We start from the raw sequence: 26,076 nt of genomic DNA on the forward strand, positions 1-26,076 counted from the left end.
TTCAGTACACACACAGTTTAAAAAAACAGCACCCATTGACAGTCTGTAAATTGGTAGCATTCAAATACATGGTAGCACTGTGGAAACCTAACATCACAGTTCAGAGATCTGTCTTCAGTACAAGCCATGAATGCTAAACAGCCGCAAGGTGTTGAGGAGGGCTAGGTGCATCCTTTGAGACAAGTCATCAAACATCTGTGTAATGAAATTTTGGTGTGAACAGCGTGCCATGTTAATTGGAGATGTAAAGTGAGTGGGTTTTTCTTTTACCTGTCTTTTTTGTAGGAACTGGAGACATTGTTGCTGTCATGATTACAGAGTCCAAGGTAAAGGAGATCCTAAATTACTTGGAAAAGAACATCTCTGTCCTGATGGCAATAGCAGTTGGAGCCCGTGTTCCTCCAAAGAATTTTAGTCGTGGCTCTCTAGTTTTTGTGTCAATATCATTCATCGTTTTGATGATAATTTCATCAGCATGGTTAATATTTTACTTCATCCAGAAGATCAGATACACAAATGCACGTGACAGGAACCAGGTAAGATGCCCCTTGCTTCTCTCTATTTAGATGTTTTTATTTTTATATATTGCTGTAGTTAACTGTCAGATCATATATGAAGTAATTATACTATGCTATTAACAATGAACCCTGTATTCCGAAAGACTGTATACCAATGGAGGAAAATTTTATCTAGCAGATGCTTGCTATGATGAGTAACAGTCATAGAAAATCTCCATACAAATAACAGGAAGGAATACTATTTGATACTATAAGTTATTCTAGTTAATTGTCGTAGCATGTTCTTTATTGATGGGGCACAGAGTGAAGTGTGATTGACTTTTTTTCAAATTATTAGTCTGAACAAGTAGATCCTGGGTTTTTAGATATCCATCACTCCTAGCCTGAGAAATTTAAAGTTAACTGCTCAAGTGCTGTGTGTAACAGGATATAATGAAAATCCTGAAGAAAGAATGTATCTCCTTATGATTGTTCTTTAGTTTTTTGAATCTGCTCATTAATGTATATGGGGTTATTTAAAGTGAGAAATTCCTTCCTTAAGAACTCTAAACAAAAATGACCCAGCGTTATAAACTGTTGTGCAATGCAATAAAATATTTTCTGCTGTATCTTCAAGTAGTGTCCCTATGGGTGCTCTACTGTAGTTGTATCTGCGACCCTGCACTGCTGATCGGAGAACTTTGGTAGCAGTGTCCGTTCAGCCTGGGCATGTGCTGCCCCCGCCCCACGAGGCAAACCAGCACTGTGCAGGCAAATCCGCCTCTGTTCCTTTTCAACTGCCCCTGGCTAGAGATGGAGCGTTAGCTATTTGTTAGTGGATCATTAATCTCTTTAGAATTGCTAATCTTTAGCTTTTTTTTAAGCTTCTTTTCTTTCTTTACTCCATTTATCTTTTATTTGGCTGTTGCCCAAAACAAAAAAGACTTAATTTTTTCCTCAACCCCCTGTCTGGGGACCCCGCCTTGGACAGGGTATTTCCGGCTCTCCAGGCTTCAAGAAGTGTCTCAGGTGCAAGGAATCTATTCCAGTGACTGATGGACACTCTCAGGGCGTCTGCTGCCTGGGAGAGGAGCACATCCTACAGAAGTGTGGCTTGTGCCAGCAACTGAAGCCCAGATCCAGAAAGGATGGAGAACTGAGGCTGAAACTCCTGCTCACAGAGGCAGCCCTTCAATCATCCGAGTACCCCAGATGCCTGAAAACCTCACCACAACTTTCTACTTCTAAAGGAGGTGAGCCCAAAGAGATGTCCAGGAGCCACTCACAGAAGGCCTCTAAGAAAAGGGCCATGAGTCCCCACAGTGACCCCTGATTGAGGCGCAGACTATCTCTGGCTTGATTGTCTGTCTGTACTGACTGCACCAAAGCTTTCTAAATTCAGTACCCAGGGCTCTCATGGTACTGCCCCAACAGAGCATGTGGGGTTGCCTAAGAACACAATGGGCACAAGCAAGGAACCATCGATACTGTCTGGTGCGACAAACACAGAAAATCCAGCCTGGGGAAGGCTTCTGTGGTATGGACCTAAACATCATACTGCCTGTGGCATGCCAGGCATGAACAGACTATACTACCAGGTCCACATTACTGACTCCTTTGGTGCAGGCATCTCAGTACCAACAACCACCACTGGTTACCGATGCCTTCGGCACTACCAGGCTTCTGCTGTGCGATGGACCTCTTGGTGTCGCATGTGCTGGATTCGCCTCCGGTCAGTACTGGGGCCCCGCTACCAAGTTCACCCAGAGCTCCTGACTCACTGACAACCTCATGTCATGCACTACCCTTCTCATCCACTGAGTCAGAAAGTGAGCAAGAGGACTTGATCTCCCATTGCTCCTCTCACCCTCCATATTGTGCCCAATTCCACCATGGACACAACCATACCATCCACCTGATCCACAGCCTCCCTTGTATGGACAGCCTTGGTACCAACCACCTGGCTCCTCCCTGACAGGCTCAAAGACATGTCTATCAGCAACTGAGGAAACATCCTTCTTCAGCTTCTGCATCGAGGGCATCTGAGCCCCTGAAATGACGAAGGAGGAACAAGAGGCTGAAGCCAAGGAGGAAGTTACCCCTCAGGCTAATTTCTCACTGTCATCACAGGTGAGATGATGGTGATCCCTCCACCATCGATGGCAGATGACTTTAAACTATTTCAGGACCTGGCCCAGCGGGTGGCAGAGGCACTACAGGAGGTGACCGAGTCACACCACAAACTATTGGACATCTTACATTCTTCTGCCTTGTCCAGAGTAGTCCTTCGTATTAATGAGGCACTCTTGGACCCTGCCAAAATCATATGGCAGACCCCCACATCCGTCCTGCCAACATGTAAGCAGGCCAACAAAAAAATTTCCTTCCCAGCAAAAGACAGTTTCTCTTCTCCTACCCACTTCCCAATTCAAATATTGTGCATGTGGTTAACTCAGAAGGCCCCAGCACCATTTCACATCCAGCCCTACATTTGAGTCACCCTCTTGAAAGTGTGTGGCAATAGTAATGGTCTAATAATGTGGTCACAGTCAAAAAGAGAATTAAAAATATTTGGCATGCTCTAAATAGGCCTCAGAATCATAGAAAGAAATATAGGACTGAAAGGGACCTAGAGAGATCATTGTCTAGTCCCCTGCACTGAGACAGGACCAAGTATACCTAGACTATCCCAGACAGTTGTTTGTCTAAGCTGTTCCTAAAAGTTTCCAGTGATAGGGATTCCACAGTCTCCCTTTGCGTATGTCTACTTCACATTGTAAGCCCAGGGTTAGTGGGACTGGAATCCGCTGACCTGTGTTAGAAAACCCAGGACTTGAGCATCTGTGCTAATTGTTAACCCTGTGTTCAGAATTTTCTAACCCGGGCTCGAACCTGGGACTCTCGCATCCACACAGCAGCATGCAGGCCTGAGTCAAACCAACCATATTCCAGACTCCCAAACACTCTCCTGAAATGTGACCATTCAAGCCCTTTGACCATGGTGCATAGTGGAAAACTTTACTGCCCATGCTGCATGTTTCAGGAAATTTGAACAGCCTGCCAGCACATACTGCTGAGCAATCACTTTGCCGTGTGTGCTTCCAGCTACCAGAGCGAGCAACATAGAGGAGGTGCCTCTTGAAGAATTTTCCTTGATTGAGCTTTCACCCTTGTGTCATGAAACAGGCAGAGCTTCTGTGACATGCTGGTGGATGTTTCCACAGTGTTTTCTAACCCACTGAAGGCACTTGACATACCTTATGATGGAGGAGGAGGAGGCGTACCGAGGCATGGTAGACTCAAACTGTCTGATGCTGTTCATGACACTCTATAGCTGCTGATGCCCCCTTTGTAGACCAGCACTTCTGGAACAGGGCCACAAGCACAGACTGGTAGGATCACATCATCATGCACTTGGATGAAATGTGATCTAATCTAAGACACTAAGGGGTTAATTTTCATCAGATAGTCTCCATATATGCTTGAGCTCTTCTGGTGCACTAGGACCTGTGTATACACAGGATGGATTTTTCTCATCCAGTATGTGTACCTGCAGTTACACATGCTTAAGCAGAAAATGAGTTGAGGTTCAATTGAAAATCAAGACCTGATACTTCCCTAAGAGCACTAGCTAATTTCATCTGATTTCAGTGCATCTCATCAAGTTAGCATGGTGGTCTAGTACACATATGCTACATTTGACTGAAATAGAAGTTCCCAAGAAGTTCCTTGGTTCTAAGGATTGCTGGTCATCTGCTGAGCTATTGTAGGGTCATTTCAGGCCTGATAGTCACATAGCACACTCTCCTCATTTGCAACTGCTAAATAGCTTTTTTAAAAAAATAGCAAAACGGTATTGCTTTTCTAATATTATTCTTCCCTGTAAGCAATTGCTGGTGATGCCACAGAGCTGTTATGAGATTGCAAATAGAGTGGTCAGTAATTCATGAGACACTGTAAGATGTTATCCTTCTTATGAAAAAGTTTTGAGACCATAGTTCTACTGGACTTAAAAGTACAGTACCTTTGTGTGGGAAGGCAGAGATGCAGCTGGACAGAATTTTCTACATTAACCCCTACAGAGTGACTTGAAGAATGATGGCAGTTGGTAAATTAAAAACAGAATTTACTGCCCCCATCATTGAGAGATGCAATTATGTAGGCTCAGTGTCTGGCTTGACATTCTGAAAGCTGCCTGAGGACATTCAGACCAAGAAATGAGTCATTAAAGGTCCAATCCACTGAGGAGTTGAGTGCCTTCAGCTTTTACTAACTTCATTGGACCCTGTACTCAGCACCTGACAGTGATTTTCTATAGTTCCAAAAAGCTGATCCTGAAACAGGCCATTATTTTTAAGAAAATGTAGCCCTTATTTACTATCCTAGTTAGTGGACTGAGAACTGATTAAACTTCTACAGTGTACTCTATATAGATTGTCAAAGTGCACTCCAAACACAATGGCCATGTCTACATCTAAAATTTTGCAGCGCTGGTTGTTACAGCTGTATTAGTACAGCTGTATAGGGCCAGCGCTGCAGAGTGGCCACACTTACAGCAACCAGCGCTGCAAGTGGTGTTAGATGTGGCCACACTGCAGTGCTGTTGGGCGGCTTCAAGGGAGGTTCGGGGAACGCGAGAGCAAACCACGGCGAAGCTGGTCTCCTTTCCCGGGTTTGCTCTCTCATTCCCCGAACCCCCGAACAAGCAGGTCTCCTTCCCTGCGGTTTGCTGGGTGGTTCGGGGAACGCGAGAGCAAACCCGGGAAAGGAGACCAGCTTCGCCGCGGTTTGCTCTCGCGTTCCCCGAACAAGCAGGTCTCCTTCCCTGCGGTTTGCAGGGTGGTTCCGGGAAACGCGAGAGCAAACCGCGGCGAAGCTGGTCTCCTTTCCCGGTTTGCTCTCGCGTTCCCGGAACCACCCAGCAAACCTCAGGGAAGGAGACCTGCTTGCTCGGGGTTCGGGGAACGCGAGAGCAAACCGGGGAAGGAGACCAGCTTGATTACCAGAGGCTTCCTCAGGTATGCTGGGATACCTCCTTATTCCACGGAGGTCAAGAAAAGCGCTGGTAAGTGTCTATATTTGATTACCAGCGCTGGATCACCAGCGCTGGATCCTCTACACCCGAGACAAAACGGGAGTACGGCCAGCGCTGCAAACAGGGAGTTGCAGCGCTGTTGGTGCCCTGCAGATGTGTACACCTCCTAAGTTGCAGCGCTGTAACTCCCTCACCAGCGCTGCAACTTTCTGATGTAGACAAGCCCTAAGGAATTAATCCTGTAATGCTCCTGTGAGTTAAATAAATATCCCCATTTTCTAGATTAAGAAACTGAAGCACAGAGAGACTAAGTGATTTGCAGTAATTTCTTGTGTGATACCTTTGGGAAAGCCCGAAGTAGTACACAAATATCCTGATTCTCCCAGTCCTATGCTTTAACCACTATATTGCCCTGTCTGTTAGGGCTTCCTTATAGTGATGGGGATTCTAAAGAACCAAGGAAAATATTGCAAACCTGGCTGATGTCAATGCAGAGAAGGATTCTCATGTAGACTTCATGCCATTTAACGGTGCAGAATGCCTCTGACTCTTGGTACTACAAAACTCCATGAACCAACTTAGCCAGTCTTTTTGAACTTTATTGTGCTATCACTTTGTCTTTCACCAATATTTTGTCTATAGTTCTCTGTCTAAATATGGCTCCACTGGAAAAAAAAAATTCTTTAGTCACTCATGACACTTACTCAGATATTAATTGGACTCTGAAAGTGACAGCTTTGTTAAATGGACATGGGTCTAATGGCCTAATTTTTCTTCATTCTCTTCCTGCTTCTGTTCCCATATACTGTGCCATTTCTTTTATGGGGAAGGATTAACAAGCGTCAACAAATCCTGCGTGCATTCTTCTCGACATTCTTTTATTCTCCAAGCTGAGGATAGAATTTGCAGCCTCTGTAGGTCCTCAGTTTGTTCTGAAACTCAAATTTGTTTGGCTATAATCACTGCTTAATTATTTTCAAGAGTCATTAAAGTCCATCTGTGGTAACTTGCTCTGTGATGCCCCTTTGGATATGTTCCGTTAAAAAAATGAGTACTCATGGCTCCTTTTGAAGCTCTAACAGCTCTGCTCAATGCTACTTGGACAGTGCCTAACGCATGCAAAGCTTTTTAAAGCTTCAAAAGTGAGGCTGTCTGCACTACATATCTTTTAAGGACATGGTTGTGTCACTACAACTGTGCCGCTGTAAGGCGCACCAAGTAGCTGCTGTTTGTTGGCAGGAAAGAGCTCTCCTGCTGACACACATCTTCCACACCCGCCAAGTGGCGTCAGCATTGTCGGCAGGAGAGCTCAAAGCGCTGTTCACACTGGCTCTTGTCGTCAACAAAACTTTTGTTTTCGGGGGGTGGGGGGGGTTTTGAGGTGTTTTTAACATCTCTGAACTTGCAAGTGTAGACAAAGTCTGACTAAAGATTTCCTTCTCAGTTGTTCCCAGTAATAGTGGTTGCGGTGTGGTAGGTCCTATGCAGACCCTGCAAGTTTTCCTGGGATAATCATATTTAGGTGCCCACATTGTAACTGCTACTCATCATGGTCCCTTTGGATGTTAAAAGGTTAAATATAATTAGTACTCCTTGGATATTCCTTGAGTGACAAATTATTCCCCTTGCATCCCATATATTGCTGTAGGCGTCTTCCCAATGCAGATACTTTAAAACAGCGGCTCTGTGAGGAAAGTGCTCTTATGACCTTTTTTACTTTCTTTAGATTTTTTTTCAAAGGTCAGGAGAAACTTGATGAAATTTTTATGTGGTTTAAAAAGCGTAGCTTATTAAAGTTTAATAAGGAGGTGACAGCAGCTAGAACTGATGTATTGTAAAGGAGAAGCCAGAGCTTTTAGTGATGCAGTAACAGCTAATTTCCGAACGGTGCAAGTTTTAAGCTATTGTGTGTAGAAGCACGCTAGCCTTTCTACAGAAATCATTGAAAACAGATGCTGTGTTTCTTAAATAAAAAATCGGTAGAACTGTATGTTACAGGTGCCTTACCGTTAACCTCGTGCACTTCCACTAGGCCAAAATCATTGAACACCTTTTGTGGTTATTCAGTTTGCCAGTTAGTGATGTCTTTTTCCTTAAGTTAGTATCAGTCATAAGTCTAAAAGCAAAAATTCCATCTACCCACGGTACAAATAGCAAGACTGGGACGCACAGGATATTGGTTCATCAGAGGGCTTGTCTACATTAGGAATTTTTGCATCAGTGTAAGTACATGAGTGAAAATCAAAAGTGTAGATACTCTGCACTGGTACTGTTTACACTGGTTTCAAATTGGAATAAGTCTCACTAGTGCAGCACATCTATGCTGTTTGTTTTCACATTGGTATAAACCCTAAAGTATACAACCCCTGAAACTTAATGAGATCTCCAAACAGCTATTAGAGTTACAAGATAGTTAAATGATCAAGCTTGCTCTGTTAATTTTGTAGGTGTCCAAGTTAAATATTAACATTTCCAAAAGAAAATGAACTCTTATACATACAATATAACTTTCAGCACAGGTACATATGTTGTTGTCACACAGTTTGAAGATCCAATACACATCAGTGAGAGGTTGTCACTGCCTGCCCTGTAACCTTGGGTGCCTGAAATGCCCCACTGTTGTAGCTCACAACCTGGCACCAGCTGACAAGCCTTCAGGTCACATCCAAAGTGTCTGTGCACTAGACAGCCCTGTTTCAACAGCTTTGATCTACAGCCCCTCTCTGGCTTCCACCAACCTTGGTTACAACCGGCAAGGTGACTCCAACACACTCCAGAAGTTTCCCAAAACTCTGTGCTCTGCAATGTCCAGCCCTTTCCTAGACAGTTCAGAGAAAAAATAAGGTTGCTTGTTCCTTTAAAGAGACAAAAGCACATCAATGTTTATTAACTTACCAGGGGTAAATACACCCTACCCAGAAAACACAGTACTGAGTTGGTTTATAGTAAAAATAAAACACATTTATTAACAGTATATAGGTTAAGTGATGCCAAGTAAAAGGAATAGGGTTAGAAAGGGAACACAAGTGAAACCACTCGTCTAAAACTTCATCTAGTAAGGTACAGGCTTTGTTCAAGATGCTTTCTCCCACCATTCATTCATTCTTTCCAGCCCTAGCTGACTTTCCCTTTCAGGACCTTCTACAGAAGTACAAGATGCTGGCTTCCTTTGTCTTCCTAAGTGAAAAATCTTTGCGTAGGCAGGTTTCTCACCATATTTAGTTTCCAGAGACTTCAAACCCTTCTGTGGTTGAAGGACCCATCTTTCTCAGCTAGCAAGAGCTCTGATCTCTTGTCTGTCCAGTGATGGTTGCCAAATATGTCTTCTGCCCTTGCTGCTTTCCTCCAAAATGAAATGACTTTGTTTCAAGAATAGGATGGCCTCATGTTCTTCTCTTCCTGTGGACTTTCCATCCATCTGTATATAAATAGGGCTTCCATTGTTTTGATTTCACCATGCTTAATTTACATAGCTGCTTTTTCTCCTTGTTGGGAGGGAACATGATTGGCCACAGATTTTAAAGCATAATATTTCCTCACTGTGTTAATACACCTCTACCTCGATATAATACTGTCCTCAGGAGCCAAAAAATCTTTCTGCATTATATCGAACTTGCTTTGATCCACTGGAGTGCGCAGCCCTCCCCCTCCCTGGCCCCCTCCCCCGGAGCACTGCTTTACCGCATTATATCCGAATTTGTTATATCAGGTTGTGTTATATCAGGGTAGAGGTGTACATACATTTCACAATATTAATCACCAGTGTCATTAGCTTTCAGAAAAGGCCTCACTCTGTACACTTCTATAATACAGTAATATTGTACACAATCAGTTTATTGTTATTTATTACTTAAGGTTCAGCCCCACTTCTTTATAGACTGGTAACCCTTTGAAATTGATTCTTTTCAGGATCAACTCTCAAAGTTTCTTTTTCAAGCTCTGAGGAAGGTGACATGGAGTCTGGTGGTGAAGGAAACTCCATGCTCTTTCATCCCTAGCTGGTATTTGCTAAAATGCAAATCATTCTGTTTCCTGCAATCTACCCACTCCTTGTTAGCGTGATAACCCTGTTTACTGCTTATATGTAAACGTACCTTCTTTGTCTCTGCCTCCTGACCAGGCTGGGTAGAGCAGCAAATACATTCCTTTGTCCAGGGCAGACCTATTTACCAATTCCCCTTGACATGCCTGGTTTAAACACATTCTAGTTACAACCCTAGTATATATCCATAACTCTTAATACACACTGTGTACGCATCTCATGCAAGAATATTAATCAGTGAATTCATTTTCAAATGATACAAGGCATATTTTATACAAAGGTTACAGTAGTGTGTAAGGTGTGAATACAGGGGTGCTTAGAGTCACAGTAATACCAAAACATATAATTACATACAAAAGTCTAGATTCAAAGAAAGTTATTTAGGATGCAAAGTTACATGCATAATGGGACTGGACAAAGGTTTCCAGGGCAATATTAATTCTGGCACTTCCTAACTTTTGAGTGCTTGACTCTGCAATCTTAATGTCCTTTTAATGTAATTTTTCGGTGTATTGCCCAGTTAAAATAAAAAATTCTGTAATGCAGAACCATATGGATCTCCAACTCCAAACATGAGTCATAAAGTTGGCATTGGACCTTAAGATTTATAGCACAAGGTCTACCACTTGAACTGATCAAAGTCATAAGCTGTTATCCTCTATATTGACCAGTCATTAGAAGGAAGATGGGACACACACTCTGCCAGTGGGCTTCATAGTTATTTGCTGATAGCAAAGTAATGTGGAGACCCAGGACTCCTGGGTTCATTTCCAGGTTCTGAAGGAGAGTGTGCTCTAGAGGAAAGACCCTTCTGCCCCTACCTCTCTGTGCTTCTGTCTGCAACACTCTTCCTCCTGCCTCTTCTGGGTCAATCCTCATCCCAGATCCTATCCCCGCCATATCTGACCTCTCTGCATTCCAGTCAGGTTACTTTCTTCTACTCTTCCCTGCCTGGTTTCCAGCAAGGGGGAGCATTGAAAATGGGGGAGTTCTCTCTGTTCAGTGTCAGAGCAGCAGCCAGGAGAAACAGCTGCAGCAAAGTCCTACCCCTGAGAGGAGCATGCTCAGTACATATTCAACAACTACTTTTGCTGTAAACATGTCTCTCCTGAGCATGTGCAAACAGCAATTTTTCTAAGGTTTATAAACTGGCCAAATTTGGGTGGATTTTCACAGGAGTGGCTTAAGACACATCCCCAACACTAGTAGTAAAGGAAAGCTTGAAAATAAAATCTTTCCTTACAAGTTATCCTTACAAGTGGTAACGGTAGAATGTTCACAATAATTGTATGTGGGACTACAGAATTTTTAAACGAAAAAATTAAGTAACTTTTTTCCTCTCAATCCAATGTAAACCTCGTCCTGTTTCTGTGGGGCGTTGTGGTTACTGAAACAAGGAAACGTGAGCTTTGTTCAGCTCAAAGTGACCTGGCCCTGAAATCTGTGAACTAACTGGCAGCTTGCCATTCTTAATTGGCTTGGATCAGAGCATTGCAGTTGGAATCAGCACTTTAAGCCTAGAAATGGCTGTTTCCAACTAACGCTGATGCCCATTAAAAACAACTTGACCCTTTGCAACCAAACAGGTTTGTCTTGGAATCAGTATTCATGTGAGCTTTATTCACGTATAGTCTGTATTGACTGAATTTTGATTTTATGGCCGTTAAATTATTTTCTGGCATGTGTAGATACTGGTTGGTTTTATGTTGTATTGAGATAAATATTAGGCTTGGGTGTGAGTTGTCTGCCTTTAGAGGTAATTTCAGGTTTATTCCCTACTCAAGGAAGCCCCAAATAGAAAACTTATGAAGAGAACAAGTGATGATATACAGCTCATTGAATAAAAAGTAATTAGAGCAGAGTACAGTGGGAATTAATGGAAGGGCATGAGCCTCTATTTATATCCCAGTGTATGTGTTTTAATGGCTTGTAGATGTGGCTTTAAAAAAACAGCTCAGACAGCCTATGAGACTTCTGCCATAGTAGATGATTACCTTGACTGCATGTACATGGTCTGCAGTTGAATTTTCTCTCCGATCTTATGTGCAGGTTATCTGATTGTCGTTGCTACATCCTCTGTACTTTGAATATTAGCCAATTATAGCAGAATATTGTAGCATTAATATTTAGTCAAACTAAGTCATTTTAAAAGAAAAATTGTTAGACTCTAAGCATTAATCCCTGTGTTCTTTTCTCTGTAAATTTAATAGCGTCGTCTTGGAGATGCTGCGAAGAAAGCCATCAGCAAATTGACAACCAGGACAGTAAAGAAGGGTGATAAGGTATAGTAATAAGACTTCAGGAAAGTATACTTGAATCTCATGGCTTGTTTTGGTAGGAAAAACAATTCACTTATCTGATTTGTTTTTCTTTCTTCTCTCATCTTTGATGCTGGTTTACTTGCTGAGGAGTTCATCTTTTGCTACAGTATTTCAGTGTGATATCTAGAGCTTTTCTATATACTGTAGCCTTTGCTCCCCTGAAGGATAATTTCTCTTGCTTAGGGACTAGTTGAGCTCCATCTGGTAACTCTGATTGTGAGTGCTGTTCTGTGCTAAGTGGTTGAGTATTTCTGCAGGCAGGAGTGCAGAAGGCTTTGTATTGAGCCTTCATGACAACATTTCATTTGCTATGCTCCTAATAACTCTGTATAAATTGTCATTACTAGAGAAAGCCACGGTTAGTGTTAGTTAAGTGGAACACTGTAAACTTGAAATGTTGCATATATGTTGTGCAAAATAAAAATAGAGGGGCTAAGCAGAAGAGTCCTTGTGAGAATTCACTTTTATAAATTAGTCTCTTGGGTTAGGGGAGGGGTATTCATTTGAGTTGAAATACCTGAGTTTGAAGTCTTGAGCTACGGGGAACTGTATTTGGCTGTCAGAGAATAATTGATCATGAACTGTGAATTAAAAAGCTGCAAGTACTCATCAGTTCTTTATCAGGCTGTAATATTTATTTATAGCCTTGCTCACTTTTCCCTTTCCTTTTGCAAAATGCACAGACCCGATTATAATTAAATGGTATTCTGATTATGGTTTTTCTTTTTAAAAAGAAAAACATTTCCCTTTGGTTCTTCCACTGACTCTCTCTCATCATCTTTCCTACCAATGCAACAGAAGTACGATAAGCCACCTGAATTTGCTTCTCTGAAGAGAAATATGAGAAAAAGGCTTTTCCTAAGCCTTTGCTTTTTTGTTTCTAGGCAATTTTGTTACAAGAATGTTCTGCAGTAGATCTTTGCTGATGTGTGTATATTTAGAACTTAATACTACAAGGGAAGATGCTGCTTTCCTCACAACATAGACACAAGATTAAGTGATATGGAGGTTGCAGAACAGGCAGTGGGGACATGTATGTAGTTGAAAGGAATACAGGAATAAACCTGCCATTCATCAGTGCAGCCATCAGGGTTCTCTGCATGAAATATTGACTGCCTGTTTCCAACAGTGGAGTTGTTAATTTTGTCTTGCTGTGGTTTTTGATGTCCTTCTGTACTTTGCTGGTGTTGAAAAGAATTGTGTGATTTTTGGAATAAAGCACAGCCTGTGTGTCTGTGTAGCCCACAGATTTTAGTGTATACTACCAATGCCATGGCTTTATCTACATGAAATCTGCCTTTCTTCAAAGGGAAACTTAAAATATGTGAAGTTATTTTTATCCCTTTAGAAACAGTAATCAGACTGTAACCTTTATAACAAAGTATAGCCAGCAAGTGATCTTGAGCTGCATGTCTATATAGGAATGACATCAGTAATTCTTGGGTCTGAGGAGTAGGAAACACTGAACTTTCTGAAGTGTGAAATAAAGCAGTTTTTTAGCTCTGATTATAGGAAGAGATGAAAGAATTCTGCTTTATTATAATATAAATTATATTTTATGAAGTAATGATGATGTAGACTAGATTATAACTGAAATAAAGTCCTGTGGAAATATCATCTTTTGAGTCAATATGAAAAGTACTATTTATACAAATGAATTATAGCTGGCTTATTCTAGTTTAAATTTAAGATATACACAAATACTAGTTTTAAATTAGATGATGACTTTTTGATATGCATGTGAAGTGTGTGTTGTATCTTCTTTGTGAGGCATATTTGAATTTATTTAATAACCTTTTCACCCTTTTCTGCCTCTTCCTGTCCATAGACACAGGATCCTCACTGCCACAGTAGAATTCCTGTTTACTAATCATGTCTACTTTGCCTTTTAATTTAGTCTTAACTCTTGACTTGAGTTTTCGTGCTCTTCATTTTAGGAAACAGACCCAGACTTTGATCATTGTGCTGTCTGTATCGAGTGTTACAAGCAGAATGATGTTGTCCGTATTCTGCCATGCAAGTAAGCTAGCAATTTCTCTTCCCTTGGTAATGGATTTTTTTCCTAAGAAATGTTTATGCTGATTCTTGTTTACATCCCTTTGTTTCATTTTATCTAGCATTTGCTCTTTCCTTTTATATGCCAACATAGGTGTGCATAATATTTTACACATACCTAGTTTAGACAAGTCCCTTGTCCTAGGAGCATGCAGTCTAAATAAGATTAATACAATACAATTAGGTGTGAAGGTGGGAGCTGGCAGAGTTATTGACAATGGAGACTATGCAAGAAGAGGAGGGTCTGGAGGAATGGCAGGTGATTGGCGTATGGGAAGTAGGAAGTAATTTTTTTAAGGGATGTGAAGACCATGAAAAAGGCACAAAATTGGGAGAGAGTGAGAGAGAGCTTTAAGGATTGAAGATTGGGCAGATCCAGTACTTGCATTAATTATAGTAAACTAAAGTATAGAAGCAAAATTTCACACAGTGGATACTGCAGCCTGGTATCCTGCTATGCCTGTGGGTCTCAACCAAAAATTATGCTGCCAGAATGTGTCAAAGGGTTAGATGGGAGACCTGTGGGTTAGGGTGGGAGGGATTCTGCCCACTGAGGTAAGGGGAGTTGGCAGGGGTTGCAGAGCCCACCCTGCATTCTGTGGTTCCAGTGCCATGAGGCTGACTAGGCTTGACTTGTCTGCTCCAGGTGTTGCATCATGATATACAGGGTCACAGCACTGCTTAGATTTGGCCCAGCCACCTCTCCGTCATGATGATGAGGGACCAGACAGGCCAGATTTGACTGGCTCAGTGACAGCATGCACCAGGTTACAACACCACTCTCACAAATTTGACCTGTCTGGCCTCCACCAAACATGAGCAGTACTGCAACCCTAGAGATCACAATTCCCAGAGCATGGAGCACTGTGGGACAGAAGCTGCAGGACCTGCCTTTATGGTACTCATGGTGTACTTATTTAGTACTTACTATGTAAGTGTGTATATTATGTGGGTAAGAAATATTTAGTAAGCCAGACATTTCTTTTACTAAAGGTATTTAGTGTTTTTGAGTTTGGGGTATTTGGATTGCGATAGGCTGTCCTGAGACCAAAAAGGTGAGAACCAGAGGTCTAAGCAATTCCAGCTTGCTCAAGCATTTCCCAGTTACTAAAAATGCTGCCATCCCTCATCTCCACCTTAGTGTTGACATCAAGGACTATGTAAGAAAATCGTTTCGGCTATCCTGTACTGGCACTTAAAGTGTAGCAACCAAACTCTATCCTTGCGCTCTTGCCTCGGTCTTCCCATTTCTCCTCCATCCCAAAGATCTTGATTTAGAGCTATGTGACATTATTTCTGTAGCAGATTTTCAATTTAACTGCTTTTTTAGTGTGGTGAATATTTTTGGAAGAATTATCTAATAATTTGTGGTAGCTTTGACTGTTACCAAGGATATCTTTCCCTTTCATTTTATAACACATTTCTCTTCTCCTCTTCCCCCCTCCAAAAGAGAAATACTTACATTATTATGCATACATGCAGCCAAGATCCAGCAACTTGGCCTATGTTTGGTATATAAATAGCTATATGCATGATACACTAAGAAACAACTAAGTCACAGTGTTGGAACCAGGCATCAGTCCCATGTTCCTGAGGGGCATATTGCAGCTCATTATCAGTCTTCTAAATCCTCCTGCAAGCTGTTCTAGATAGCTGGAAATTTTTTCTTCTAATGCATAATGAATTTTTGCTATTATAAGATTAAAGAAACAATCTCAAATTATAATTTGTATATAGTAAATAAAAACGTCTTTACCATGAATGATTCTGTTAACACCTTTCTTTACTGGGGCAGGAAGATTTTATAAATCAATTCACTTTCCCTGTATTCTTCATTTACTTGCTTTTTTGTGTGTGTCTTGGACATTGAAAATCAATGAAATGTCTCATTTTTAGGTTTTCGGTGCTGCAGTGCTTGGGTAACAAACACTGCAGAGCCATGTTTGTTTAGAACCTATTTCCATTGAAATGTGGTGTTTAAAAAAACACCACTTGGGGGCATTTTTCTTGGTCTTTGATGTTGTAAAGGTTTGTTTTTACAAAATTTAATTTTTTTACCCAAATTTTAATTACACTTTTTAAAAAATGCACTAGTTTTTATTTTTTCTTACGCAACAATATTCTGTGCTCAAGGACCCTATAAATTATTATTAGCTGCTGGATAGAGATTTCAGAGACTGTTTGATTCTCTGTAATTTCAGGGTATAGTTCAAGAACCTTCAATTACATCACAGAAACACTAATTTTGGGTCCAGGTTAGAGAAGATTATCTAGAGACTCCAGACTCTCCCACTTCTTTCCCTCCTGTCATTAAAACTTTTATTTAGCTGTTCTTTGAGTGATTCATGCTCATCTTCACATGTATGCCATTATCCTAGAAAGTTTGTGTTCTAACGATTTTTCATGTGTAATTACCTTGATCTAAAGTCATCAAAGTTTGAGTACAAGTATTTTCAGATTTCTTTTATATCAGTTTGCAATAATTAGATTATGGCTTAATACTGAGAGCCAAACGGTGTCAGATGATCTGTCCATGAAATGTGTTCTCTTATTTCACTGTAGAAGCAGGGATTTTATTTGAGGTGTGCTTTTCTGAGACTTGTTTCTAGCTAGTCTTGAAAACCAACAGACTTCAACACATGGAATGTAAAGGGCATCTGAAGGGAATAAGGAGTACATCTAATTCTGAGAAGAACTTGGTTTTATTTATTGGGTTTCAAAATATAGGGTCTGTAAACTTAAACAAGTGTTACTGTGTTGAAATGAATATCAACCAAGTTAGGCTTAACCCCTGACCTCTTAAATGGTGATAAATTGTCTATGAATTTCCTAAATCTGCTTTGATCCCAAATAGGGGCAGCTCCAGGTTTTTTGCCGCCCCAAGCACGGCAGTCAGGCAGCCTTCAGCGGCATCCCTGCGGGCGGTTCGCTGGGGACGCAGATTCAGCGGCATTTCTTCTGGTGATCTGCCAGTCTCGCGCCTTCAGCGTACCTGCTGCCAAAGCCCCAGGACCGGCAGACCTCCCGCAGGCAGGCTGCTGAACCTGCCTGACTGCCACCCTCACAGCAACCAGCAGGCTGCCCACCGTGGCTTGCCACCGCAGGCATGCACTTGCTTTGCTGATGCTTGGAGCCACCCCTGGTCCCAGAGAGAAATAAAAAGGTATCCACAGTATTATTCACCTTAAGCAACTAATGAATCAATAATGTATTTCATCTTGCTGCAGAAGGGACACAATGAATGAAGTGGATGGCAGTTGTTTGATACTGTGCAGGTTCAATTCCCAGAACTATTCCTGCTGACATTAACACTTAGAGCCCTAAGAAAAGTAAACTTGACTTAGTTGGAGGGAGCAGAACAAAGTAAAATAGATTGCTTTCCCTCAGCTTTGCTCTGCATCTCGAACTAAGTGCTTCCCAGCCTCCTTAGTCCTTCCCATCCCCAAACAATAAAGCAGGCATAGAGTATCATGCCCCAAAAGCCTGATAGAGCTTCTACTGGCTCCATGCCCGTTCCTCCCAGATTGATCTCCTCTCATAATTCATGTTTTCCTACTTCTGGATCCCAGCCTAACTGTGTGTATCAAGGATTATAGTAGTAGACAGAAGAAAGGCCAGACAAGCTAAACTGTCTTTCACCAGTTTGGACTGCCTCTTTCAGGAGTCCCCAACTAGTTCTGCATCCCTGCCAGAATCCTACCCTCCTTTTCAGCAGAACACTGCACATGCATATACACGCTGAGTGAAACTCCCTCAAAATTGCTTCTAAAGTGTTAAAATAGCTACAGGTCAGCATAAAATCCTAGTGCACAGACAGAAGTAAATCATCGGTTACCGTGTTGGCCTCTAAGGCACTAACAAAAAGATAACTCATGTTTATCAGATGGCAGAAGAAAAAATGATCATGGAAAAATTTATTTCTGAGCTTATAAGACAACATTTAACAATGGAGGGTAAAATATAATGTATTGTGGACATTTGGTAGTGACTCTTAATTAGAATCATATCAACTTCAACAAAATATTACTTTACCTCACCCATCATTGGTCCCCCTACAAATTTTTGTCTTGCAACCCTAGCTTCTCTGTTTAAACATTTTTCTTCTCTGGAGCTATATGAAAACCTTAAATCCACACAAATGATACTATGAAACTGCTGTCGAATACACAAAGCAATCTGAAAGAATGTTTCACTACCTTTTTCATCTACAGTAATATAGATGTAATAATAAATACAAAAATGAGACTGGTTTCAGAGTAGCAGCCGTGTTAGTCTGTATCCGCAAAAAGAACAGGAGGTGCCACAAGTACTCCTGTTGTTTTTGCAAAAATTAGACTGAATGTTTCTAATTTTTTTGCCTGGGAATATTTTGTATATAAATAGAGTATAAAATTGCCTGCTGATCAGCCAAACACAATTAGGATTCTCTGCAATTAAGTGGTTATCTTTGGAGGTCAGACTAAATGACCGTAATGGTCCCTTCTCACTTTATCTTTAAATCTTGCTTGTGCAGCTCTCAGATCACTTAAGTATCTTGACTGGCTCATTTTTAATTTTTTCCTGATGGAACATTGTTATAGTAAAAGATTGATCTCATATTAATCAGCTACATGTAGTAACAAAAATTTTTTACTGATCTCTGAAAAAAGAAAGCATTACAAAGAATGGTATGTCAGTGGCATAGTAATATTATTAGGGTGCAGTTTTGCTTGCATTTTCCCCCTCATATCACTAACAAGATTGCACATTCTTTACGTAGTACGTTCAAAAATCGTATTAAATTACAAAAGCACTGAACAGAATTCTTTAGATAATAGGCTTTTCTAGACTTGTTTGATCTGAACAGGTAAGGAACTGGGTGTACTAATAAATACCTTTATAGGATCTTAATCTCTTCCTTTCCACTCTCTTCTCCCTGCCACTCCATCTTCTAATTTTCATACCATATTTGTCATCGGTAAGAAAGCAATAAAAACAGTACAGTCAATAAGCAAGACATGAAGAAATGTCTTGCAAGAGAATGTTGAGAAAAATGGATAGAGCTGTATTTTGACCAAGAAATACCAAATGAAAGAGTTGGCCTCCGTCTTTTAAGGAAGCTGTAAGCATTGGACAGTGGGTTTCAATGACACATGACACCAATGCAGTTTGCTTCTTATAGCCCATTGTGAATGTAGCATTTCCTTTTGCTAGCTGCTATAATTGTGCTCTGCTGTTTAAAGTAGCAAGTTGGACCTAAATTCTGTGGCAAGACTCTAGGTTTCTGGTGCACCTTGGTGTTGAGCTTTGTGGCAGATAAGGAGAATTTTACTGAATGTACTTTTTTTAATTAAATATGAAAATGACTAATATAAACAATATAGTATTACTTGTGCATATTGTAGTTAAAGCCATGGTCTCCTACACCATCTCCGTGCTCCAGGAGCTGAAATGTTTTCAATATTCAGAGCCTGTAAACATGGCTGTTGGAATTTTGCGCTAAGAGGACATAAGAGCCTCCATTTCTACCCAACCTCCCTCAACACAGGGTGACATCATGTTTAGACTTGTGAGCATTTATTTAAAATTTTTCTATTGTATTATCTTATTATATAAGTTTTAAAAACAAGCAATGAAACAAATGCATCAAAAAGACACTAACAAAAGACAAATCTCTTAAATAACTTTTCCACTCCGATTCCTCTTCACTTTTCCATCACAGCATTGAGGCTAGGAAAAAGAAGGGAGACCAGAGTGGGGATAGGGTGATGAGGAAGTAGCAAGTTGTTGATGTAATGAGTGGTGTGGAAAAAAAAGGAAGGAGAAGCTAAGGAGATGGCTTTAGAAGTGAGGAGAGAGGAGTTTGAGGAAATCAGATTGGAAAAGAAAATGAGAAGGGAAGACGGGAATTGAAAATAAGTCAGGAAGAGGGAAAGGAGGGAGACACCAGAGGCAGGGGAAGAGTGGACAGAGGGAGAGAGGGAACAGATACTGAGAAACAGAGCAAAAAGAGAGGAAGGAAAGGAAGAACAAAAGCAACGCAGCAAATTTTTAAAATATATTATTATAAGGTTGAATGCCAATCAGATATAGTAAAATACAGCATACATCCGACGAACTGGGTATTCACCCACGAAAGCTCATGCTCCAATATGTCTGTTAGTCTGTAAGGTGCCACAGGACTCTTTGCTGCTAAAATAAAGTACGTACACATTTTGGGCCAGCTTCTTAATTTTCCTTTGCGCTAGGTGATGCCAATGATAGAACAAGAAGCAATGGGCTTAAACTGCAGCAGGGGAGATTTAGGTTGGACATTAGGAAAAAGTTCCTAACTGTCAGGGTAGTTAAACACTGGAATAGATTGCCTAGGGAAGTTGTGGAATCTCCATTTCTGGAGATATTTAAGAGTAGGTTAGATAAATGTCTATTAGGGATGGTCTAGACAGTATTTGGTCCTGCCATGAGGGCAGGGGACTGGACTCGATGACCTCTCGAGGTCCCTTCCAGTCCTAGAGTCTGAGTCTGAGGTGCAGGAATGGAGAGGGTGACAAAGATGACTAGCCATATCTGTGCCTGCCTTATTCTGGTGCTACTGTAAATTGAGATGGCTTGTACCAACCATCTATTGGACTGTTATGCTGGAGCAACATAGTTTGGAGTATACTGCATTCCACCCAAGCTCCCTTTACCAGGGAATGGTAGGGAACCATTACACCAGCCAAAGAATCTCCCTATAATGAGGCTATTTTGTGGGGGATGTTTAGGCCTACTTCCTCTTTCTGGAATGGCATAAAGGGTATGTCTATACAGCCTGTGGCAGAAAGCCTCCCAGCCCAGGTCAACAGTACTGTCCTTTGAAGTTACAGCTCAGCCTGGAGCCCAGGGCTTCAAAGCCTGAACTCTAGCCCAAACAGCAGCTTCAAATGCTGTCCATACAGCTATTTTTAGAGTGCTAACCTGAGCCCCACTAGCCTGAATCTGTCAACCGAGGCTGTGAGGCTTGCTGCCCCTCAAAGAGATCACATTGTACAATAGAATCCAGTCACTGTTTACATACCCACATGCAGAGGCTGACTTGCTCAGGCATTCTACGGAAAACAAAACTAATTAAAAGTCACTTGCTGGAAATTCTGCCAGCATGGGGGCGTCCTTTGCTGCCACAGAGCTGACTTCTGTGCCTCCTTTCCTGCAGCACCCTGCACAGGAGGAGGAACAGGGCTGGAGCACACTGCACCCAGTTATCCCCTGCTGGTATAAGGTTTCTAGGAGACCATAGTAAGCTAATGTGAGTTAGAGCAGCTCCCTCAGAACTACTCAGGTTTGCCCCCTTTGGAATGCTCCGTATTGGACTAATTCACATGTATTTTTGGGGGAGGAAAAGGTCTCTGATGTGGATACAAGGATTTCCTCTTTCAAGCTCAACTTTATAAATTACTCATACTTGTGCATTATCGTCTTATTAGTTTGTATCTGCTGTTCAACCCCTGGAAATACAGAAAAACCTGGACAGATCAAGAGCCCCCATATCAAGGCCAGTAGGATATTTAGGGGCGGGAGAAATAGCAGGCAAAAATATGTTGATTAAAATTAAAATTTCTGGGGGGAGTTGTAAATTTTGGAAAACATTTATAAGGTTTCCCAGAGTTCAAGAGGTTTAAGAATCAATAGCAAAGAAGGAAAATATCAGAAAAGTAGTTAGGTTTTAAATGCACAGAAACGCCTTATCAGACACTAATATCCCTTTAAAATAATCTCATAATATTTACTAGGTACACACTGGAATCCATATCATTCAGTGCCTGATTTGATCTGAGTGGTTTTATAGCACTGAGCTCTGATTAGCTGATAACAGCATATTAAAGCTGTTTTCATACTTATGTGGAGTCTTGATGTCTGCTGTTTCACAAAATATTAGATTGTTGTAAATGCATGTCCCACTCTAAAATCTAGACTGTGGAGTTTTAAAAAGAAATACGAGTGACTAAAAGCATTAAAATATGTAACACAACACAGTAACATCATTATATAGACCATGGGATTGCAAGCTCACTTCTACCTCAGAGGACAGCTGAATAATCTTTTCTGTGCTCTCATGAGTGATACAAATAAAAAGTTAATAACTATTGACAGCAGAAATAAGGAAATAGGGAGTGGAGGGGAGTTATTTATGTAGTTGCTCAGGAAGGATAAGCAGAGTACCTATCCCATTTTTCACACTTATGTTTGTCCCACATTCATTGCCTTAATAAAGATTCTAGAATGAAGGAAGGACATCAGCAGGCTGGTTAATGGAGATTCTTACATTTTCTTGATTAAACAATCCAGCATATTCAGCAGTACATTTGTAGCTTGGTTAATACAGTTCTCCGTGCCAGATAGCCATGCCATGCCATGTCAAACCAGCCCATGAATGCAGTAGAGTATAGTTCTGATGTCAAAAGTGGCTGTAAAAATATGATCATAGAAGATTAGGGTTGGAAGAGACCTCAGGAGATCAACTAGTTCAACCCCCTACTCAAAGCAGGACCAACACCAACTAAATTATCCCAGCCAGGGCTTTGTCAAGCCGGGCCTTAAAAACCTCTTAAGGATGATGTTACGCAGTAGGGAGCGGAGCAGATTGACCTGGGAATGTCATCTGGTTTTGCTGGGACTGTCTGCACTGGGGATGGGATAGCAGGGGATGATTTTACTTGAGTTACCCGAGCTTGTAACCGGAGCCAGGACGGGGCTGGTGCCAGGTGACACCTTTGCCCGGGAAACTGGACAAAGGGAGGGGAGGAGCTGGGGAAAGGGAGAGAGAGATGGCTAGAGGGTTTTTTTTCCTTTCAGTTTTGTGCTGGGTGGTGAAATGCAGGGAATCCCAGAGCTGGGGTCTAAGCTCCATAAACTCCCGCCCCCCCTCCTCCCCCCAAGAAAGACTTGACTGAAGGGTCCTGGTTGTACCTACAAGTTCTGCTTGGGACTGTGTTCCTGTTGTCTGATAAACCTTCTGTTTTACTGGCTGGCTGAGAGTCACGGTGAATCGCAGGAAGAGGGGTGCAGGGCCCTGATTTCCCCCACTCCGTGACAGATGGAGATTCCACCACCTCACTAGGTAACCCATTCCAGTGCTTCATCACCCTCCTAGTGAAATAGTGTTTCCTAATATCCAACCGAGACCTCCCCCACTGCAACTTGAGACCATTGCTCCTTGTTCTGTCATCTGCCACCACGGAGAACAGCCAGCTCCATCCTCTTTGGAACCCCCCTTCAGATAGTTGAAGGCTGCTATCAAATCCCCCCCCACTCTTCTCTTCTGCAGACTAAACAAGCCCAGTTCCCTCAGTCTCTCCTGTTAAGTCATGTGCCCCAGCCCCATATCATTTCCATTGCCCTCCACTGGACTCTCCAATTTGTCCACATCCTTTCTGTAGTAACGGGACCAAAACTGGATGCAATACTCCATATGTGGCCTCACCAGTGCTGAATAGAAGGGAATAATCGCTTCCCTCTATCTGCTGGCAATGCTCCTACTAATGCAGCCCAATATGCCACTAGCCATCTTGGCAACAAGGGCACACTGCTGACTCATATCCAGCTTCTCAGCCACTGTAATCCCCAAGTCCTTTTCTGCAGAATTGCTGCCTAGCCAGTCAGTCCCGAGCCTTTAGCAGTGGATGGAATTCTTCTGTCCTAAGTGAAGGACTCTGCACTTGCCCTTGTTGAACCTCATCAGATTTCTTTTGGCCCAATCCTCCAATTTGTCTAGTCACTCTGGATCCTATCCCTACCCTCCAGCGTATCTACCTCTCCCCCCAGCTTAGTGGAGTTCCATATTTCTCTTCATTTTTAAATGGCTTCCATTTCAGTGGTGTATAAAATTATGTTGTTGTTGCTTTAGGGTGGCAACTTATTGCTTTTCGTCTCTTAAATTTCTTTTTAAAACTCTAATCTGGCTTTTAGAGTGAGACACATTCACAATCTAATATTTTGGAAAATTGCAGATATCAGATGTACTCCTATTGCCAATAAAATTATTTTTTCCTAACTGCCACGTGTGCAAACTCAACCTTGATTATTAATGTCAAGCTGAAATCTTTCCTTGTGCATCATCACCAGTAGTAAAGGTTCTGCAGACCAGAGTAGACTCTTAATTGCACCTGTACATCCCCACTCACCTTAGTTGGTTTGAACAAGTACTACTGATTAAACATAATTACATTGATGCACTTGAGTATTGCCACCAGCTTAATACCTGTGGACATAAAATTTTTATTGTACATGCACTACTTTCCATTTTTACTAACAAACTTTTTCAGGAGCTGTTCTCCAGGAAGTCAACCTGGAGACTTAGTAACTTCCTGGCAACATGTTTCCTCTGTTCTGCTTTTAATGTCTCATATGGTAGAGAAGGAAGAATGAGCAGTATTACTTTGATTTTAGAACTCGGGGACACGTGCCATGCTCAGCATCTCAGAGGGCACAGAATAGAAGGCAGAAGTAAAGGCAGCTATACAGTGCCACTGCACTTCCCTGATTCTGAGCTGCTCTGATAGCCAGCTATGGGTTGCTCGGTAGCCTGGAATAGATGGTGCACTTTACATTCTCTCAGATATGTCAGAACAAAGCTGTTTCTCAGCTAGCTATACCCACCTAGCCACACAGCCTACACCAAGAGGAGTTTTTCTTCTCATGTAGGACCATCACCTTCCTGAACGATATTAGCTACATCAGTGGAGGCTCTATGCCATCAACATAGCTGCATCTACATTGGAGATTTTGTTGGCATAACTGTTGGTCAAGGGGTGTGGTTTTTTTCACCCCTGAATGACATAGTTATGCCAGTACAACTTTTCAGTGTAGACTAAGTATTTTAGTGCATGGCTGTGTTGTATTAAGGTAGATAATCTACTGATACCATTACCTTCCCCGACTACTCATTGTCAAAAATGTTCTACAGGTAAAGTGACAGGTCAAGAAAGGCCAATCATCTTCCTTTGCCTGAGTGTGGTGTTACTATCCTTGTACAGTCCTTTACTGTTGTTAAGTTTATATCAAAATCAATCTGTCTGAAAGCATGTCTTTGCAAGCCACATGGGTGGCGATACAAATCTCTTGTCTAATTCAAATTAACATGCTGTGCAAGTAGAAGCTCATTGTGCTTTCTCATCTTTAGATTTGTTTTTACGATATAAGATGATTAACCTGTTTTTCCAGTTCTCACAAGGTGTGTATGATAGGGTAAAGCTTCTAAATGTTTCTCCTCCCTTTGACATATCTTTGCCAATTATAAAAGCCTGCAAAGAATTAATCCATAATACGTTTGGTTTGCTTTTAATTGTAATAAGACAATTGATTTTTAGTTCAAACTTGACTTCTAATGGGACTGTGCTCTTGCCACTTAATTGAGAATAAGTCCTGGATGGAGCTTAATGACATGGAAGGAGGAGGAGGAAAGCAGAAACTTGTGTGAAAGCAGCTGCTGCAGAGAGGTGCTGCTGCTGCTCAGGGCTGTATTTCAGCAACCCAGCTGTATTTAGGGGAGTCGCTCCCCTATCCCAAGAATCCAGCATGGGGAAGCCACAAAGTGTCCCAGCAGCTACAACTGCATGGGGAGGGAGACAGCCAATGTAGTTCAACCAGGAAAGGGAAGACACTGATGCTGCTGCAAGTTGTCATCTTCTGAACCTGCAAGAGAAAGCTCCCTCAAGGTGTCAGTGTCAGCAGGTTGGCCAGTGCCCACACAAGCCATTTAAACTGATGGAAAGTAGAGAGGTGGCAGCTATCCCTCTTGATGAGCACAGAAGCAGTAAAAAGGCTAGCCCTCTGCTTGGGAGAGGCAGCAGCAAAATCACCAAAGTTGATTACAGTACTATTATGTCAAGGTAGAGGAGATGGTGGAAGTTGGGGTGACAGTGTCCATTATTAGTTATTCTCCGTTGTAATGTTTCTGGCCCTGTTTTGACTACTTAATAACCCAGCTAGCATATTTGAACAATTTTAATGGGGCAGGTCCCTATTTGAGATCGAGCCAGTGCCTAAATACTGTTGCAAAGGTACTTTTATAAATTGTTATACATATCCCCTTTTAAAATGTTTAAAATTAAGGATTATCGTCTGACACAGATACAGGGCCTTAACTAGCACCATGTACTAAAAGAAAAC

General features: G+C 41.7%; 1 protein-coding gene across 1 annotated transcript in view; it reads left to right on the top strand.

The window, feature by feature from the left end:
- Positions 1-26,076, top strand: part of RNF130 (ring finger protein 130) — a 67,894-nt gene that overhangs the window by 35,255 nt on the left and 6,563 nt on the right. The window contains 3 exon segments of the mRNA XM_050961594.1: positions 286-536; positions 11,785-11,856; positions 13,833-13,915. Of these exon segments, the coding sequence (XP_050817551.1) occupies positions 286-536; positions 11,785-11,856; positions 13,833-13,915 (406 nt within the window).

Source organism: Gopherus flavomarginatus, chromosome 7, assembly GCF_025201925.1.
Source record: "Gopherus flavomarginatus isolate rGopFla2 chromosome 7, rGopFla2.mat.asm, whole genome shotgun sequence".
In the NCBI taxonomy this organism is placed as follows: domain Eukaryota; kingdom Metazoa; phylum Chordata; order Testudines; family Testudinidae; genus Gopherus; species Gopherus flavomarginatus.